This window comes from Myotis nattereri, assembly GCF_964212035.1.
Source record: "Myotis nattereri genome assembly, chromosome: 4".
Taxonomy (NCBI): domain Eukaryota; kingdom Metazoa; phylum Chordata; class Mammalia; order Chiroptera; family Vespertilionidae; genus Myotis; species Myotis nattereri.
The window spans coordinates 9,927,331-9,944,232 of record NC_138079.1 but is presented as its reverse complement, the minus strand read 5'-3'; the positions used below and the strand labels follow the sequence as shown (position 1 = coordinate 9,944,232).

General features: G+C 48.7%; 1 protein-coding gene across 1 annotated transcript; it reads left to right on the top strand.

The window, feature by feature from the left end:
* Positions 1–3,615: 3,615 nt before the first annotated feature.
* On the top strand, positions 3,616–16,438 carry CCL28 (C-C motif chemokine ligand 28; the record flags this gene model as incomplete). Its single annotated transcript, XM_081089587.1, has 3 exons — positions 3,616–3,679; positions 15,985–16,111; positions 16,225–16,438. The coding sequence occupies 3 exons, from the start codon at positions 3,616–3,618 to the stop codon at positions 16,436–16,438; spliced, it is 405 nt and encodes a 134-aa protein (XP_080945713.1).
* Positions 16,439–16,902: the final 464 nt, after the last annotated feature.

The following is a 16,902-nucleotide window of genomic DNA, read 5'->3' as shown; positions in this document are numbered from 1 at the left end:
AAAGAGTGAGAAGAAAGGATGGAAGGGAGAGGGGAAGCTGTTTGGCCCGCTTCGAGGTTACAGTGTGTGTGTGTGTCCTGTATCACCCTGCTTTTAATGCTGTGACAAATCACCATAAACTCAGTGGTTTAAAACAAGACACATGTATTATCTTTATATTTGAAATCCAACACGGGTCTCAGTCATCAGCAGGGCTGGTTCCAGGGGAAAGTGTCTCTCAGCTCCCAGAGGCCACCTGCATTCCTGGGCGTGTGGCCCCTCATCCCACCTTCAGAGCCAGCCGTGCTCAGGTCCGCTTCCTCTCACACTGCATCTCCCTGGTCCTGCCGTAGCCCGTCTCCCGCCGACCACCGCTGGGGAAGGTTCTCTGACTGAAGGACCCTGTGATTGCTTGGGCTCACCTGGACAACCAGGATAAACACCGCATCTCCAGGTTCCTAGCCACATTGACAAAGCCGCTGTTGCCCGGTGAGGCCACACACCCACAGGTTCCAGGGACCGGGGTGTGGAGATCTTTGGGGGCCATTATTCTGTTTACCCTTGTTTTTACTTTTTATGTTGTTGGTGGTGGTTTTGTTTGTTTGATATGGGCTGGCAAGCCACCCGTCACCCCACATACCCAAGACTGCTCTCTTGACTCCTGTGCACTGGACCGGAATCTAGCCCAGGTGTCTTTGGACAAGTCACTCACCCTTTCTGAGCTGATGAGAATTCTATAGGGCAGATGTTGCCCAAGATTCCCTTCCCACTCTCACTTCCTAGAATCCCTGCTTCTTGCCCCAGTAATGGCGGGCTCCTCGAACTCCTGGCAATGACCTCCAACTCACCTTGTCAGAGGTTAAGTTTAATCTTGGGATCTTAATGTCCTTCTTCCCCCTGCCCCAACCCTGTGCTATTAACACATATAGTTGTATTTCTCTTCTATCTTCTCCATGTAGAACTATTGAATCTTTATACAAACCCTTTTTCTATTCTCCATAAAAAAATAAAAATTTAAATTCATAAAACATTGTCAATTAAACATTCATAGTTCCTTTGGATGAAAATGAATATAATACTTGCCCTCACCTAACACTGACTCAGCCAGCCACTGAACAAATGTTTAATGTGTTCCTATGTAGCAGGCCTCCTATTAAAGACGAATGTTCTAAGGGTGGACAAGACTCTGGGTCGCTCTAACTCTCCATTCAAGACCCAACTCCGATATGTGCTGTCCCAGCCCAGTCTCCAGGGAAGAGTGAGGGCTCCCTCCGTGCAGCCTTCCGCAGCCTCCGGTCTGTGGTCCCCACAGTGTGATGTGGGGCAGGGCTAAACGCTTTCCCCTTCCCATCCTCATTCAGCTCCTTCAGCCCCACCCCGTCACAGAGGCCGGGGGAGAAGCCTCACAGTTAGAACACCACTCCGGGCCCAGTGCTCCCTCCCCCGGGGTCTGGCACCTCCCTGGGGAAATCATTCTCCGTCTTCCCCGGGCCTCTGGGAGGATTTTGCATCCCTGTCCTTTGCCCCTCTGCCCAGTTATGGCTGCTCAGCACCAGGTGGAGATGTTGGGAAGGCTGTGGTCAGCTCAACACCCCAAAATTAATTTCCATTTGCATCCCTGGTGAGAGGAGAAAGCCCTGTCTGCTCACTAACATCTCTTTGCATTGGCTTCTTGGTAACTAATATTCTGGGGCTGCTGTGGGGAGAGAGGGGATCCGGTGCCCACCCTAGGGTGCCCTCTGCAAGCCCCCTGAGAAATTCCTGCAGGAGGCCCAGGTGATAAGGCCTTGCCCAGAGGAAGAAGGGCTCAAACTGTGTGTGTTGCCTTTGGGGAGAAAGCCATAAGGAAGTGTCAGGAAAACTGATAGACGAGGTACTGCAGAGGTTCCCACACGTTTGGCTGACAGTTGGTGTTCTTAATGTCTCAGTGATTTTTCACGGCACCACGCCGCCAAAAGAAATAGCAGCTAATTCCTGTTATCTAGTTAGATCCAGATGACCCACCGGGAGTAGCTGTGTGGTGAACAACAGCTGTCCCTGTGTTTCCCTCACTCATTTAGACTAGGCCACAGCCCCCTAGCAGTTCGTTTTGGTGACCTGGGGTTCCTCGGCACACAGCTTGGGAACTGCATTCCTAATTTTAATGCAATGGAAGCCTTCAATTTGAGGATTTGGGTGGTAGGAAGCCTCAGTCCCAGGCAAGACAAAGACCCGGCTGGAGACCTGAAAGAATGGCTGTCTTGGGTTTCCCCACTTCCAGAGAGTAGTGAGACTCACCGGAGGAACAGAGGGTGGAACCTACCACAGGGTTAACATTGAAATGCTGGTTCTCTTTCTCTTCCCTGAACCAGCCTGGGTTCCTGAAGGGCAGAGCCATCCTTTCTGTCTCTTGCTTTGACTTCAGTGCCAGGTGGGGACTCAATACATTTTTGCTGAATGAATGAATGGCTGCATGGTTACATCTGTTTTCTTAACAGTGGCTCTCAACCTTGGCTGCACATTAGAATCACCTGGGAATCTTTTTAAAATCCTGATTTCTGGGCCTCATCCTCCGGAAATTCTGTTTCTTTGTTATGGGTGGGGCCACAACATGAGTAACAAAGAAACAGAATTTCCGGAGGATGAGGCCCAGAAATCAGGATTTTAAAAAGATTCCCAGGTGATTCTAATGTGCAGCCAAGGTTGAGAACCACTATCTTAGAAGATAAGAGCTGATCAATAGCTCTACCTCCCACACCTGCTCTAGGCTCCTTCCTACTATGCCCCACCCACAGGCAAGAGGCCCCTGGACCTGTGCTAATTTTCTCCTAAACCAGAGGTTCACAACTTGTGGGTCGCGACCCCTTTGGGGGTCGAACGACCCTTTCACAGGGGTCGCCTAAGACCATCGGAAAACACATATATAATTACATCTTGTTTTTGTGATCAATCACTATGCTTTAATTATGTTCAATTTGTAACAATGAAATTGGGGGTCACCACAACATGAGGAACTGTATTAAAGGGTCGCGGCATTAGGAAGGTTGAGAACCACTGTAAAACTAACAGCTTCACTGGAAAAGCAATTTGGCTGCAAACCAAGACCAGAGTGGGGTTGAATTGTTTCGTATCTTTCCACCAGATAATGTTGTTTTTTTTATGACTTGTCACCCTTGTCCCCAGAAACTTTTAGTTTCAACAAGCAATTTAAAAACAGATTTCTTTATGCAATGGCTCTCCTTGGAGGAGTCCCTCAGAATCACCTCGGGAGCTTTCTAAAATTCAAATTCCTGGCCTCCTGCTCCCAGATTCTGATGTATAGGTCCATGGAGGAGTTTTTGCAGAGAGCTATTGTATTTTATTTTTTAATTGTTTCCAGGTGACTGGCCCACACCCGCAACTCGCAATAACCTCACCAGCTGTCAGATGGCCACTGACCCCGCCTGAGCCCAGCGGTGGAAAGCAGGCCTGGTCTCAAAAAGGAGCCTGGTGGCCAGGAAAGAAACCTGAGAAATAGGTTCCCCAGCACCTGCCCGGGCGGGGCCTCCTGGCTTCCTTTTCCTTCTGCTGGTTCTCTGCACCCAAGGACACCTTTAGCCTCATTTCCTGACTTTACAGCCTCGCCTGCAGTGCTGCCTGAGCGGGGGACAGGCAGGAATGCAGCAGACGGGACTCGCGCTCCTCGCCTTGGCTGCCTGGGCTGCTCTTCGCCCCTCCGCAGGTAAGCGGGGTGCCTGCTTCCAAGCCTCCAGTGGAAGGGGGGTGCTTCCCAGAATAGAGGGGCTGCCAGCAATTTGGAGCAGGCATTTCTGACTCCAGCTAGGAATTGCCAGTGATCTCCAAGAGATTGGCATATTCCTGATCAATTCCTGATCTCCAAGAATGTTCAGGAAGGAACCTCATGTGAACAGGTGTGTTAGTGATTTGCTTACCTGGTAGATGAGGTCAACTTTGAGCTGCGTTTTCTTTTCTGAGGAGAGAGTCTTAGAAAATCTCCAGGGAGAGGTTGGGGGCAGAGCCCCTCTTATTCATCCATCGCCCCCCCCCCACCCTAACCTGCTACACTGTCTGCGTGCAAGGTGCATGTTCCTGGAGGAAGACAGACTCTTTAGGGTTTGGGAAGTTGCAAGTTTTGTGGACACAGTCAGCTCTGTAGATGCTGAAAATCAAACACTTCACTCGGACCTTAAAAAGGGATGCAGGCCCTAGCTGGTTTGGCTCAGTGGATAGAGCATCAGCCTGTGGACTGAAGAGTCTGAGGTTCACTTCCAGTCAAGGGCACATGCTCGGGTTGCGGGCTTAACCCCCAGTAGGGGGCATGCAAGAGGCAGCCAATCAATGATTCTCATAATTGATGTTTCAATCTCTCTCTCCCTCTCCCCTATTCTCTGAAATCAATAAAAAATATTTTTTTAAAAGGGGGGGTATGTGGGAGACTGACCTATACAAATTATAACCAAGAGAACTTAAACAGTGAGCTGCTAACACATAGATGGAGATGATAACTGCGTTTGGACTGGAGGCATCTTTTCTACTGTGTTTAGGAAACCCGAACATAGGTGCTTAAAGCTTGACTGAGCTCTCGCTTTTGTCCCCATCTCCTTCTCTGAAACTTTACCCTGCAAAGATTCTCTAAATCCAGACCAGACGTGAAGTATGAGTTTTATTTGATCTGCTCTTGAAAATGTAAAAGCCAACGGACCAATTTCCTCACACATACGTGTATGCAAATTGGATTTTAAATCTCCTGTTGAACAATCAGATCTGGCCACAGTGCACTGCTGCTTCCTGGTGGCCTGCGTCTGGGGACTCCAATGAGGTGCTCTGTGCTCTGGATGTAGGTTACCGAGCACAGGAAAAATCCGATCAATCTCTTCTTCATTCCTATCAGTCTATTTTATCAAGACAAAGACAAAAGGTTTTCATATGTTTCTGTAAAAGTTTTCAGAAAAATTCACCATTGAAATTTTAGGGTTCCCTTTCACTGTTTCTCAAAGGTCTGCCTGCTGAGGCTTTATCTAAACTAGTTTGTTTTGGCAAATGTTTCTTCACATAAGTATCTCTCTTCAGCCTCCTGACCCGGTTCCAGCTCTCCCCACAGCAGCAGGGGCCGCACGGCCTGCAGGACAGGGAGGGAGGGCGGGCGGAGAGCACAGGGCAATGAGAAGCCCTGCCAGGCCCAAGGCCAGGGTCCCGGGGACTGAGTTCTGGCAGAGACGGGGGACAGGAGCACACAGAGGTGTTTGAAAAGGAACAGTGGGGCCCGGCCAGCATGGCTCAGTGGTTGAGTGTCGACCTATGAACTAAGAGGTCACGGCTCTATTCCCGGTCGGGTTGTGGGCTCGATCCCCAGTGTGGGGTGTGCAGGAGGTAGCAGGCCAATGATTCTCTGTCGTCATTGATGTTTCTATTTCTCTCTACCTCTCTTAAATCAATAAAAAAAAATTTTTTAATTATTTTTATTAAATTTATTTAATTTTTAAAGCAAAGGAACAGTGGTGGTGAAAGAAAGAAAGGGAGCCGAGGAGAAGTTTCGGCTAATCTCAGGGCTTTCCCTAAGGCCGTTTGGGCCGAGGAAAATCACATTGTCTGAGAAGCCCTCACCTCTGCCCTTTCAAACTAAGTGATGGGTTAAAATATGGAGGGGAGGCCCGAGACCAGCTGTGGAACTGACAGGGGCAGCCCCACCGCTTCCCGTGGCCACCGTCAGGGTCTGTGTCGCAGGTGCCCTGTGGAGGCCGGCGGGGGTTCAGCCGGGCAGGCGGGGGCAGGCCCGGGAGGGAGCGGGGGAGGAGGGAGGGACACTGAGTGGCTTTGGCCATTGTCCAGGCTGGGGGAGGGAAGAGGGAAGTGGCCTGCGCCAGTTTGGGACCTGGGGAAACACGTGTTGTTCCTCTAGGCATTAGCTGTTCCCTTATCTTAATGGTCCCTTTAATGGCCACTCTGGTGTGATGGCCCAGTGATTGGCATTCCCAAAGTGTTCGGGATCAATCAGGAAACAGCCGACTTGCCCACAGTTAAAAGCCTTGGATTCCACCCAAAGACAAGAGGGCATACTCCACACCTGCTGACACAGCTACCGGCTCCCAGCCACTGTTCTCAAAGCTGCCTGGTACTGGCACAAGAACAGACATATAGACCAATGGAATAGAATAGAGAGCCCAGAAATCAGCCCCAACCAATACGCTCAATTAATATTTGACAAAGGAGGCAAGAGCATACAATGGAGTCAAGACAGTCTCTTCAATAAATGGTGTTGGGAAAATTGGACAGATACATGCAAGAAAATGAAACTGGACCACCAACTTACACCATACACAAAAATAAACTCAAAATGGATAAAGGACTTAAATGTACGACAGGAAACCATACAAATACTAGAAGAATCCAAAGGCAACAAAATCTCAGACATATGCCGAAGCAATTTCTTCACCGATACAGCTCCTAGGGCATTGGAAACTAAAGAGAAAATGAACAAATGGGACTACATCAAAATCCAAAGCTTCTGCACAGCAAAAGAAACCATCAACAAAACAACGAGAAAGCCCACTGTGTGGGAAAACATATTTCCCAGAACTCAATGCTGAGCCCATAAAAATGTCTCTCGTGCACTCTCTGGGCCCTGAGCCAGATTACTAGAGCCACGGTCTCAGGCTTTGAGGGCCTGGCTGTGTCCACCAGGTGAGGCGGGGATTCCTCCTGACTGGCAACCCAGGCCTCAGTTAGGATGGCTCCTCACTGCACAGATACTTGCCGGAGACGCGCTGTTTGCTTCCTTAAAGAAAAGTAGCTTTTGTTTGTTTTAACCACAGGAGACTCGCTAGGGAGGGTTCTCAAGAATACACCTTTGTGCTCAGAAGTTGTTCTGCACAGTTTTCAAGGGAGGGATCCTGCACCCTTTAGCTTACCGACTGAGCTCCAGACCTTGGAGACGGCACAGCCATGGCTCACCTAAGGGCGAAAAAAATCACTTGGTCAGCCCCCCAGTTGGCAGGGGGAAGTTCTTCCCGCGGAGTTGTCTCAGGGGAGGCGCTCGGCTCCGAAGCCACCGGGAGGGGGCGCTGCTGGCTGCTGTGCTCTCCAGAGCCTGGTGCTAGAGAAGTGCCCTTGCTAGAGCCAGGAAAACTCCTCTCCCTGCAATGTCTCTCTAGCGCCCTCTGCCGACAAAGTGTAACGGCATGATAGCAGGCGAAGGAAACGTCGTTCAGGGGCCCATCTTCATTTTAATTTCACAGAATTGGCCAGTAGGATGACTTTGAAGTGGAGGGGCAATACATCGATCGACACCTCCCACAGGCACCGAATAGACACCCGGATGCCTACTGTAGGGAAGGGACTGTTCTGCACGTTGGCCTCCGGATGTGTTTTTTTTCTGTTTGTGTCCACTATTGGGTATGTACTATTTGTCACTCCTGGTCTAAGCACTTAAGTGTACAAGCTCATGCAATCTTCACAGCAACCCTGTAAAGTAGCGCTATTACCCATCCCCAATGTTACAGACAAAGAAACGGAGACACAGAGAATTAAGTAACTCACCCAGCATCAGCTAGGATGTGGCAGAGCCAGGAATCGAACCTGGTTGGCTGTCTCCATTTGCTCAACTGTGCGGTCACACCTCTCAGTGTATCTCTGCGGCCCCGAATCACCCGCCCCCTTCTGGGCTGCCCCCTGGCCACTCCCGTGTCCATGCTGTGGGAAGTGCTGGGGGCCGAGAGGCTTCATATTAAGGTAAAGAAAAACCCTCATCATTCCCCATTACCCGACATTCTCCCAGGTTCCAGAAGGCACCAGGGAGGACTTTCTTGGGCTTAGCATTTCGTGCATCATGGCTTGGCGAGTCCTTCCTGCCTGCTTGGTGGCTGCAAAGGACACCTTTGTCTGTAGGCATCCATGTGTGATGTGTGACATGTCTCCATAAGGCATGAAGTGTGTCTGTAGCCAGCCACATTCGGCTCACTGTGTTTATGTACGCACTGCCCTTCTTAAATGGCAGTCATAGACTTGAGGGACTGCCAGCAGCCAAGTGAATCTTTCTCATCATATCTTCTTTACCCGGGAGTCCTCTCTCCAGCAATAGCAGGTGTCTTTGCCCTGTTTTCATGTTGCTGTGCCCTTTATACCAGTGCATTTCTGATAAGCCCCCGACCGATGCCATTGCTGCAGCTCTGGGGACCACACGTGAGTAGCAAGAGATTGTGCAATATATCCAAGGACGAGAGGAAGCTGGTTTACGTCTCTGCGGGAACAGGATCCTTTCCCTAAAACCCAGAAACTAATTTTTATACCCCAGGTTTGATGTGTAGTGCCTTAGAGTTCCTCTTAGTATGTCTTGAACACAGAACTCTCTAAGGCCTTTAGTGACCAAGGGTTAGGGGAGGGGCTGGGGGTGAAGGGGATCAATTGACAGAACCAAATCAGGGACGGCCATAGCAAGTCACTCATCCCACTTAATACTGGAAACCACAGTGATAGCAACTCAGAACCAACAGAATCAATAGCAATAACACCACAGTTAATAAGACAAATAGTAATGCACTTCATGAGATACTAATATCTTTAAAACATTAAGTATAATGGACAGATAATTTATTTTATATGGAGTTGACCCCTAATTGCTTGAGAGTAGAGGGATGGTATGTTTCTAAAAGGCACTATTTGGTACATAAGACCTTGATCAGCTTTTTTTTCTTAAAAGAATGAAAAAATATTCAAATGGCATTAAAAGCCTTAAACAAGGTAAAATGAGACATACAGGACTACAACATAATGTGGTTCAGCTCAAGAGACATTTATGTAGCATCAACTGTAGCCGCTGTGCAGTGGTGTGGGTAGAAAGATGTCCTGAGGGAGTCTTAAAAGAAAGTCATATTGACCCTTAATTTTATATAGGAAAGCCAGGGAAGCCAGGGGACCACAGGTTCATGTGGAGAATGGGCAAAACGGGGAGAAAGGAGGCAACTGGGGAGCTCAGTAGGCCCACGGCCAATGAATGAGGTCTTGAACTTGGGCAGTGGAGGAGGGATGAAAAGGGAGAGGCAAAGCTGAGCAATGTTCAGGAAGTAAAACTTACAGGAGTTTGTGGCAGGCTGTGGGGTGCAGGAGGTTGGAATGACATGCGGGTTTTTGGCTTGGGTGACTGTACATGCTGGTTAAATGAGATGAGGAAAGGAGTGAAGTTAAAGCGGCAGGAGAGAATGTCTTCAGTTGAGCATTTATTAGGTTAGGGGAGCCTGTGAGACAGCCAAGTGCATGTTGCACAGAAGTTGGATATATGTCAGGGTCTTGGGGTAGAGGTTAAAGTAGACAAAGATATTTTGAAGTTACTGACAAAGTATGAGAAGATATAGATGGGAAAAAAGTAGAGCCGTAGCCGGTTTGGCTCAGTGGATAGAGCATCGGTCTGTGGACTGAAAGGTCCCAGGTTGATTCCGGTCAAGGGCATGTACCTTGGTTGTGGCACATCTCCAGAAGGGGGTGTGCAGGAGGCAGCAGATCAATGTTTCTCTCTCATCCATGTTTCTAACTCTGTCCCTCTCCCTTCCTCTCTGTGAAAAATCAATAAAATATAATTAAAAAGAAAAAAGTAGAAAGTCATGGATGGAGCTTTGAGAAATGCTAATTATTGAGGAGCGGACCAAGGAGAGGGGATACACCGGCAGATGTTATGCATGGAGCCTGTCTGGTCTGGGCTTCACTGTCCTGGACATTATGATGGTCTGATCCCCCCTCCCCCAGCCAGTTTTGGTCTTGCCTGACAGTCATGACAGGTTTCTCCCATGATTCCCCAACCCAAACATTCTTGGTAATTCTGAAATTGTGGGTCCTAAAGAAGAGTCCTTCCCCTCTAAGAATAGGGGCAAGGTGGATTGATAGGGTAGAGAGGCTGGTCCCCCACAGGGTCAGAGGCCCTACCTGCTGGGCAGGTGCTGCGAACCAACTCCCTGCCCTCTGGTGCTCACCTTCGTCCCCCAGAGGACTGGCCTTAGCCAGCAGGGGCTGCTCTCATAAATCACCTGTCAGGGAGCTGTTGGGCTGACACTCTGGGGTGTCCTTCCCAAAGCAAAGGGGCATCTCTGGAGAGTTAGGGGAGGGGGTCGGGGTGGGGGGGGAGGGGTGACGGGGATCAAGCCTCACAACAAACCTCAGATCTTTGTGTGTTCATACCTCTGGGCCCCCCTGCTTTGTCAAGCCCGCTCTGCAAGACCTCTCTCTTATTTGCAATGATTTTCTCACATTCCCCTCTCGGGAACCCCTACTGCATCAGTAAGGGTGGATTCCTGTGTGAATTCCTGTTTGAGGACAAAAGCAGGTTCTTTCCTTGGGGCTCCTGGCCTCCTGCAATGGTGGCATTCGAGGTGGAAGTTTTTGTAGAAAGGCTTAGTTTTCTGAATTCCTTATCAGCTTGCTGCCACAAACAAGTAAACGCATCATATGAATAAAAACGATGTCAATGCAGAAGCAATGTCAACTAATTCCGTTCTCAACTTTACTGCCTCTGCGAAATTGCTCCGGTGTGGAAATCAGAGGAAGTTGCTGACCTTTAAAAATGGAACTATTCTGACTGAAGACTGCATGAGAAAACCTCTAGGGGGCGACATTGTCCAAATGAACCTTCCCATTGCCCTAGTCCAAGCCACCCTGATACCATTCTTCATTGCCTAACTCCTCAACAACTTTCAAAGGATTCTAGCCTTACACGTATTTCGGAATTCCTCATTAGGGCACCAGTCACATCTGCCAGCATGACTACTTCTCGAATTGATGTCAGCACTCAGACAACTCAAACTCTTAAACACACAGGCGTGCTTATGACTCAGAAAGCCGTTTCCTCTTTTATGGTTTCCGGGGTCACAAGCCGGCAGTGGTCTGTGTATGAGCTCTTTGAAGCTAGTAACTCTTTGTCTTCCTACCTCCATCCCTACTAGCATAGTGACTCACGCAGAAGAAGTCATAGATATAGACATAGCTAGTGATGCGCTCTGTAAGAATTCACATAGTGATTCTTATATAGTAAGATGGACACATGGATAAGCTCCCAAATTTGGGGGGATATTAAAACAGTTTGACTTGGAGAATAAGCAGCACAGCGTAGCTAGAGGGGGGAAAAACCAATTAGTTGGAAGAAATAAATGTATTAATAAGTGTAAGGACAACCAATGTGCTGTTCTCCTATAGCATTTTTTATAAAGTTGAAATATAATTCACCTACCATAAAATTCACCATGGAATGGTTTTCAGTGCCTTCGCTGAATTATGCAATCGTCACCTCTAATTCCAGCGCATTTCATCAGCCCCAAAAGAGACCCCGTTCCTGTAAGCAGTCACTCCCCACCCCCATCCCAGCCCCTGGACACCACTAGTCTACCTTCCGTTGCTATGGACCTGCCTGTTCTGGACACTTCATATAAATGGAGTCAGACAGTATGGGCTTTTGGAATCTGGCTTCTGCCCCTTATAACCCCACCACCCGGTGAACGCCTGGTGAACGCCTGTCAGCATGTCAACCGTGTTGTGATGACTCGTTTAACTGCCTTCCTCCCTCGAGGGCAGAGACTGTGCCCGGTTTACTTCTGAGGCAGAGTTCCGGGCTGGCACAGAGGGGCCCTCGACGCCTGTTTGCTGAACGAACGATGCTTTGCCTGTTCCAGGGGATCTGGTTGGGTGGCGTTGGGTGCGCCTTACACACACTCCTTACACCCATAACAGCTCGGAAAGTTCTCACTGGCTCTAGATTGAGAGGGAAGCGGAGAGATCCCTGCGGCATGAAATAGCTTGCCTGGGCAACGTCACCGGTTTCCTTTCTTGGGCTGCCGCGGGCCTGGGTGTCACCAGCTGAGAACAGAAGTGAGGCTGAGCAGAACATAACAATTTATTTGTCTTATGTGGGTGTATTCCAGCTACATCTATTCCTTTAAATGCATGGTTTAGTAGTCATTGAAGACATACATTTTTGTAAGTGAATTCGTGTAGCTATATCATTAATGTCTACTTGGAGGGTGTATGTATGTGTTCATTCCCTGAGAACTGAGATATAGATGCCCTGGGCTGCAGCTAGGTTGCCACTGATTTACACCAAGCCGAGATTCTGTCCCGAAAGGAGCAGCACTGAGCTGTGAGGACAGGCGGGCGGGGGAGCAGGTGCAAGTCTTCCTTTCTGGGGGGAGAGAGCGCCAGTGAACATGACACAGATCGTCCTTGAGGGTCCGGGACCAAGGTCAAGGCACTTTCCCCAGGCCCTGGACAAGGCCCGGAGGCACTGCGAGCCTGCTCCTTGGACTATTGATAAGAATCTTGCCAGAGGAGACTTGTCCCTGTTTAAGACACCAGATTCCTCAAATGTGACTCAGATTCTGTGAGATGAACAGTCTTCTGTTCTCTTCCACACCAGGGTTCTGGGTATGAAGTTCCTGCTACTTGGAATGTTCCTCCCCCTCCCCCGCCCCCACCCACCCATTTCAACCAGTGAATGCTGACCCCTCCTCCAAAGCTGAGTCCAAACTTCACGTCCTTTGATGCCTCCCTGCTGGAGACCAAGTCCAGCATGTCATAATTTCAAGAGTTTCATCAAAAGGTTGATGAAAGTTGGGGACTCAACAGGGTTGAGTCACACATGTAGTCACCTGTTGGGAATGGCTAAAGGCATTTCCCCAAACCTGATTGTGGCTGCCAGACAGTTAAAGGGCATCTTAATCTACATGTTATTGCCTCCTACTGGCCCAACACCTGAACAGCCGTAGGCTATTCCCCAGACTGACAATGCCTCTGTACCCTTTGAAACCTTATCCTTTGAAGTGTGTTATCTCCACCTTGCCTTAGGACAAATTGTGTTAATAAAAGCAAGGCTCCTAGACAAGGAGGGAGTCTTCAGTTCCTTTAGCTGAAGGTCCTCTGACCCCCAATGCCTTTCAAAATTATATCTCGTCTCCGGATTCTTTATTAGTCTCTGGATTCCTATGTCATCTATGCACAGCCCACTTTCCAGATTCCTAAACCCTTCTTGTTGCTGGGACAAGAACCCCAGCACCTCCCATCCTCCCTGGGTGGTGTTCTGTAGTCTCCTGTGTTTCTATAGGATTCGTTCCAATCTGCCTAGCACTGGAAGTTTTAAAAAATCACAGGTATTTCAGGCTAGTTGAAAATGTGTCCCCTTTCTAGAAGTAGTCTTTTCTTATAAATTGGGGCTAAATATTTCCACATCTTTTCCTCTGTGTGTGTGTGTATATTTTTAATGAAGATGGAATCATTTGTAGTTCTTATATTGAAATTTGCTTTTTGCACTTAATAAATTATGGAATTCGTGTGTTAACATATATAGACCTATCTCATCCTTATAATGTACCATTATGTATTTAACTACTGCTAGACACACAGATGGTCTCTGATGTTTTGCTCTAGGGAATGCCTGTGCCCCTGTCTTTATGCTTGTGGGAGCCCCAGAAGCACAGATTTGAGAAGTGCAGCTACAGTGCGCCATTGCAGCTATTCCCTGAGCATTTAGTTCCAAGTTTGTCTCCTCTACCACAGCCTCTTGAGGACAGGGACATATTGTTTTATGTATTTTTTGTATCCCCCAGTGAGTATCATTGTGCCTGGAACTGTTCGGTGAATGTTTATTGAATAATTAAATGGGTAGTCCTAGCTGGTTTGGCTCAGTGGATAGAGTGTCGGCCTGCGAACTGAAGGGTCCCGGGTTCGATTCTGGTCAAGGGCATATGCTGGGGTTGCAGGCTCGAGGCAGCTGATTAATGATTCTCTCTCATCATTGATCTCTCTCTCTCTCTCTCTCTCTCTCTCTCCCCCTTCCTCTCTGAAATCAATAAAAATATATTTTAAAAAATTAAATGAATAGATGAATGAATGGCAGTGGAAAATTTTGGTGCCCAGAGAGTGAGTCACCTCGATATCCTTATTTCATGACCTCTCTACTCCATCGCTGTGAGGAGCCTGTCTCCATGTGGGTGGAGCATGGACTCAGAGGTCTTCTCCCCTCCAGAGGGCAGACACTTCTATTGCTTACAGCTGACACCATAGAGCGGCTTAAATCGTTTCTTTCAGCCTCTCATTCTAACCTCTGTTATTAACAGGCTGCACCTACAGCCTCTTGGTTTTAATTTCTAATTTTTTTAAAAGAAATTACTAGCCCACTGGTTCTCAACCTTGGCTGCACATGAGAATCGCCTGGGAATCTTTTTAAAATCCTGATTTCTGGGCCTCATCCTCCGGAAATTCTGTTTCTTTGTGATGGGGTGGGGCCACAACATTAGTAACAAAGAAACAGAATTTCCGGCGGATGAGGCCCAGAAATCAGGATTTTAAAAAGATTCCCAGGTGATTCTCATGTGCAGCCAAGGTGGAGAGCCGCTGTGTAACTAGCCACTTGGTGAAATGGGAAGCCCAGGAGAGTGCTATGCGCCTGTGGCAGGCAGGAATCTGCAGACACACACTTAGCAGGGGCGCGATTCCCTTCACATTTGTGTGGCCCCCATCCCCTTACCTCTGGGTAAGGTCGGCCCCCCCAGCTTGACTTCCTGCCGCAGTCTCTCCCCACTTTAGTCCATCTTGCTTATCACTGCAACATGGGTTTTCCTAAAACCCTTCCCCTTTCTCAATTCTTGAATGGTCCCATTTCATAAAAGCGAAACCCCCCGAGGCTGACATTAGGCCTCCGTGGTGTGCCTCATGCTCCCGTCACTTGCCTTCCTAGCTGCTCGATCCAGGCAGCGGTCTCTTCTCTACGCCTTGTGCTTCCCAGTCTCAGGGCTCTTTGTTTGTTGGTTTAAAGCAGTGGTCGGCAAACTCATTCATCAACAGAGCCAAATATCAACAGTACAACGACTGAAATTTCTTTTGAGAGCCAAATTTTTTAAACTTAAACTATATAGGTAGGTACATTGTTATTAACTTAATTAGGGTACTCCTAAGGCTTAGGAAGAGCCACACACAAGGGGCCAAAGACCCGCATGTGGCTCGCGAGCCCAAGTTTGCCGACCACAGGTTTAAAGTATTATATATGTCCCCGCCCCCCATTGACCTCTTCCAGCGGCCCCCTCCCACCCCAGGCCTTCATGGACTCCTGACCATGCACTTGCTTTAGTCTGGATAAGTCTCCATTTTTCTCCAGCCATTGAATCCTTCAGGATTCGGCCAAGTCCTTCCCAGCTGGGGACTTTGAAACCTGCCCCGGGGCCCGCGTGGGGCTCTCTGCAGAACTGTGTCAACCTGCTTCTTCCACCTTTTACCAAGTCCGCCTGCAGCCCCAGCACATGGCTGTCCGGAGCGGCTTTCCGCTCTTCACTCGGTCTGTGCTTCATCTGTACTTAGTTTTATCTCCCCCCATTCAGTGTAGGTTCTGGAAGGCAGAGCCAGGGCCTGCTCCGGGTCTGCCGCCAAAGCCACCCATCGGTCCCTGTCGGTCCCCGTCGGTCCCTGTCTGCCCTCGCTCAAGTGGATTAACATCCTGTTTCTCTGGAGTCTTTTTTTTTTTTAAACATACTTTTATTGACTTCAGAGAGGAAGGAAGAAGGAGAGAGAGATAGAAATATCAATGATGAGCCCTAGCTGGTTTGGCTCAGTAGATGGAGCATCAGCCTGCAGACTGAAGGGTCCCAGGTTCGATTCCAGCCAAGGGCACATGCCTGGGTTGCAGGCTCAATCCCCAGTAGGGGTTGTGCAGGAAGCAGCCAATCAATGATTCTCTCTCATCATTGATGTTTCTATCTCTCTCTCCCTTCCCTTCCTCTCTGAAATCAATAAAAATATATTTTTTAAAAAAAGAGAAAAAAAAGAAATATCAATGATGTGAGAGAATCATTGATCAGCTGCCTCCTGCACGCCCCGCACTGGGGATCAAACTCACAACCCGGGCCTGTGCCCTGACTGGGAATTGAACTGTGACCTCCTGGTCCAGAGGTCGACGCTCAACCACTGAACCACACCAGCCAGCCTCTCCGGAGTCTTTAAGATGCGAACCAGGCGGTGGTTCTACAAACTGTAAGGTGTGACATGCTCTTCCTTGTCCCCGTTCAGCCATCCTTCCCATCGCCTCCAGCTGCTGCACTGCGGTTTCCCATCACGTCCCCCGGCGGCTGCTGGACAGAGTGCACACGTGTCGCATCCAGAGAGCTGATGGGGACTGCGACTTGGCGGCGGTCATGTGAGTGCCGGCGGCGGGGAGGCCGGCACCCGCGGGGTCTGCGTGGGCGCGGCCTGGCAGTCAGCGTCTCCTTGTTCTTTCCACCCGTGACCTTTCTCTTGCCTCTTTGGCAGCCTCCATGTCAGGCACCGGAGGATCTGTGTCAGCCCGCACAGCCACACTGTTAAGCAGTGGATGAAAAAGCAAGCAGCCAAGAAACATGCCAACGGCCACGCTTGCCACACGAAGCAGCACCATGGCAAGAGGCACAGCCAAGGGGCACATCCGGCGAGACCGGGCACGCGGCCCCCAAGCTCCGTGTTGGAGAGCGAGCCAGCGGACCTGTGAACAGATTCCTGCCGGGAAGGTGGCCGGGGCTGGGTATGCATTGATCATGGGAATGTTCCTTCTTGGGAGCCAAGAGGGCAAAAAAACCCCAATGATACAGTATGCAAACGTAGCCAATAATACACTCAACTGAGAAATGACATGAAAAGATAATGCAAAACTTCATTTAATATTTTAAGAGCACAGCATACAGATACAATTTCTTCAACTTTATACTATAAAGTTGTCCAAACCTACAGAGAACTTGAAAGAATGGTAATATGAATCCCTGTATACCTGTCATCTAGATTAATCATTGTTAATATTTTGCCATACTGTTTTTCTCTCTATTTTTGTGTGTGTATATAAAACATTATATATGTAAATAGATACATTTTTTGTTAAACCACTGGAAAATAACATAAACATTATGATACTTCACTCCTAAATTTATTTTTACTGGTACAATTCGGCATCCCTCAAGA